Source organism: Notothenia coriiceps, unplaced genomic scaffold, assembly GCF_000735185.1.
Source record: "Notothenia coriiceps isolate Sejong01 unplaced genomic scaffold, NC01 NC01_scaffold00002824, whole genome shotgun sequence".
In the NCBI taxonomy this organism is placed as follows: domain Eukaryota; kingdom Metazoa; phylum Chordata; class Actinopteri; order Perciformes; family Nototheniidae; genus Notothenia; species Notothenia coriiceps.
In genome coordinates this window covers 43,489-46,693 of record NW_011335525.1, presented here as the reverse complement: position 1 = coordinate 46,693, position 3,205 = coordinate 43,489, and the positions used below count along the sequence as shown (strand labels likewise).

The 3,205-nt window shown below is 42.0% G+C and overlaps 1 protein-coding gene across 1 annotated transcript in view; it reads right to left on the bottom strand.

Moving 5' to 3' along the window:
- The window catches only part of LOC104940897 (beta-1,3-N-acetylglucosaminyltransferase lunatic fringe-like), an 18,678-nt gene that overhangs the window by 3,380 nt on the left and 12,093 nt on the right, over positions 1-3,205 (bottom strand). Inside the window, exons 2-5 of the mRNA XM_010765909.1 lie at positions 2,611-2,659; positions 2,023-2,125; positions 1,453-1,606; positions 413-498 (exon numbers count right to left, since the gene is read on the bottom strand). Coding sequence (XP_010764211.1) covers positions 413-498; positions 1,453-1,606; positions 2,023-2,125; positions 2,611-2,659 — 392 coding nt within the window. The remainder of the gene's footprint in view (positions 1-412; positions 499-1,452; positions 1,607-2,022; positions 2,126-2,610; positions 2,660-3,205) is intronic.

Sequence of the window (3,205 nt, the reverse complement as noted above, 5' to 3'; positions counted from 1 at the left end):
CCTTGGTTGGTGATTGGCTAATGGTTACACAAGCCAAAACATTGTTATAACATCATAAAGTGGCCAAAATCTGATCAGCTCATATTCAGACAGGTTTTTATAGAAACGGATCAGGACAAAAAGAGAGAGCATTTTTTTCCCTGAAACTTTCAGAGTCTCTTTCCACAGAGGGGACACATGTTGATGTAGAAGAGACATGAGAAAATGGATTTTGCATAATAGGTGACCTTTAAGTGTGTTATTTTTATGATTTTTTACTCTGTGAAGTGTCTGAGCTTCAAGAAAAAAAGCTCTAAAAATAAAATTCATTATTATTATTACAAATATAAAAACATAGAACAGAGGAGATGTTGTGATGTAACTTAAACAGATGCAAAAACATATTGTGATCATTTATCCAGTGTGTATTTACCTCGCCCAGGGTTTCATCTTGAGAGCGAGGCCGCGGCTCAGACAGAATCCCGCTCCTCCGGTGGCGAACCAGAAACTCACCTGCTTCTGCAAACAAACACGCAAACAAACAGCATGAGAGAAGGGTCTGTGATCACACTGCTCTGGCATCAGTGAAGGACAAACACATGTCGATCCAACTCTGTGGGCAGCTCCCAAAAACAATTATCTGAACTAACCCGTATTGGTTAGTTCTTATTGTGAAACTTCTGTGTTTTGAATGCACGATTACCCAGAAAATAACAGATGAAGAAGCAGTAGACAAACTTCAACGTTGTGCAACTGAAGGTCAAATCTGTTTTTGTGGAAGGAGTCTGGCTCTGACTTCAAAGTGTAGACAGAAGCTTCTGTTAATGGAGAGGGCTGTCTGACAGAAAGTTAAAGCCAGTACACTTAAGCTGAAATGGATTTCTTTTTTTCTTGGCTAAAATAGGTTTCGTATTACTTGGGTCAAGCTTCTCTTTAAGTGGCAATAGCAATTAAAGAAGATTTGACCTTCAGTTGCACAACATTGAAGTTCGTCTACTGCTTCTCCATCTGTTACTTTCTGGGTAATCGTGCATTCAAAACACAGAAGTTTCACAATAAGAACTAACCAATACGGGTTAGTTTAGATAATTGTTTTTGGGAGCTTTATAGAGAGCATCGACAAGGGGTTCATTTTCCTTTTGAAAACGACGAGAGAACGGTTAAGCAGCTAAATTATTCCCAATACAGCATGTACTTAAACTGATATTTTGGATGTGGCTTAAATACAGTTTGCTGCTGACCCTATCCATTATAGTTCTCCAAACTAACCATGCACACCACCAACTACCTCATACAACGCTACTTCAAAATCCAACCTATCCCTTTAAGAAGCTTGCAAAATCCCACAGACTGAGATCAATTTGGATGCATATCTGTTTTAGTCATGGAGCAGGGAATAAGGTGAAACAGCAGAATATAAAGTGAAATCATTAGCTACTGTCTGAGCATCTGCAAGGTGAATCAAATCATTACCATTTCAGCGGTGCCGAGCTTCTCCGTGGCCTCGATGGGTCGCTCCAGGCTGGGCCGGCCCAGGTAAACGTCCTGAGAGTGACTGAACTGAGACAAGAGCTTCAGCAGGGAGCCCACGTTCACGTAGTTATCATCGTCCACGTGACAGAACCACCTGCAACACATGACAGTTAGTCAAATGCTCAATGAGTGTCAATTTATTTATCGAATTTAAAATATACATTGCTGCCCCCGCTGGCAAGGTGACTCTTAAAACAACTGCAGGATACTGAACCTTCGTTAAAATGAAGTTAGCCTTATACAAAAGTATCCCGGAGCCTTACAGCAAACCGTGTTTTGACCACAAAGGATTTATGAATAATGAATACATTGCTTTTTGTTCTGCGGGATTGAATTCATGTTTTGAAATCACATCTACCTATTGTTACACAGATCTACAACATTGCTATTTTTTGGTATTTCGAAGAAGAGAAAGAATAAGAGCGTGTCTGAACCCTCCTGTCTCTGGCTTTAGTGATTTGAATAAAAGAGGACTAGGTGTTATTGTGTGTGAGAAGAGTGTCTTCTTACTTCTTGGCAGAGTTGATGAAAGTGTCGTATTCCAGAGCCATTTTACAGGAGAGAGCCTGGCGATTGTGGGCCGCGGAGCAGTTGGTGTTGATCAGGTGATCTCCTGATATCAACGACAAATACAAATGAATAACAAGCCCCGACACAGCATTGGTTAGATCTACAATATGAGATAAATTATGTTTATTTATTGAAGAAGCTCTTAGTAAGTAGCATACTGATTAAAGACAGCCTAATACATATCCTCGTTAGACATGTTTTTCTGCATAGAGTAGTACAATGTGTCAGATAGTGAGAAGAATGGCTCATTGCAAGTAAAACAATTCTATGAGTGAGATGAGGAAAGGCTTGTTGATAAAAACTGAAGTGACTTCCTGCACTTCATGGAAACACATTATTGCAAAGTCAGCAGCCCGGTTCCTGCTTTCCTGCTCACTGACTGCAGATAACACTGTTGCTGCTCAGCAAAACTGCCGTGTGTGTGTGTGTGTGTGTGTGTGTGTGTGTGTGTGTGTGTGTGTGTGTGTGTGTGTGTGTGTGTGTGTGTGTGTGTGTGTGTGTGTGTGTGTGTGTGTGTGTGTTGCTCACCCATCCTCTTCCTCAGCTCCTCGTCCTCTCCATCAGTGAACACAAACGTCTATGGAAAGAAACACAAACACACGCTCCATGTTATTCCAGCAGAAACAAAAACACCATCATGAAAAGGGACTCACTGCTCCACCATCATTGTTCATGAAGGATTGTTTATGATTTCAGGTGAGACTCCACCTGTTTCCTCGGTCACACACACATACACACGCTGACACGCACACACCAACAGCAGTGTGCAATGCAAATATTGGATGCAAGCCAGGAAAAGGTAAGCGCCTTGTCTATCAACAGCAGAGCAGCTGTGTGTGTGTGTGTGTGTGTGTGTGTGTGTGTGTGTGTGTGTGTGTGTGTGTGTGTGTGTGTGTGTGTGTGTGTGTGTGTGTGTGTGTGTGTGTGTGTGTGTGTGTGTTTGAGAGAGACAGAGAGAGAGAGAGTGAGATAGTGTGTGTGTGTGTGTGTGTGTGTGTGTGTGTGTGTGTGTGTGTGTGTGTGTGTGTGTGTGTGTGTGTGTGTGTGAGAGAGAGAGTGTGCATGTGTGTGTGTATGTCTGTCTGTCTGTCTGTCTGTCTGTGTGAGAGAGAGAGAGAGAGAG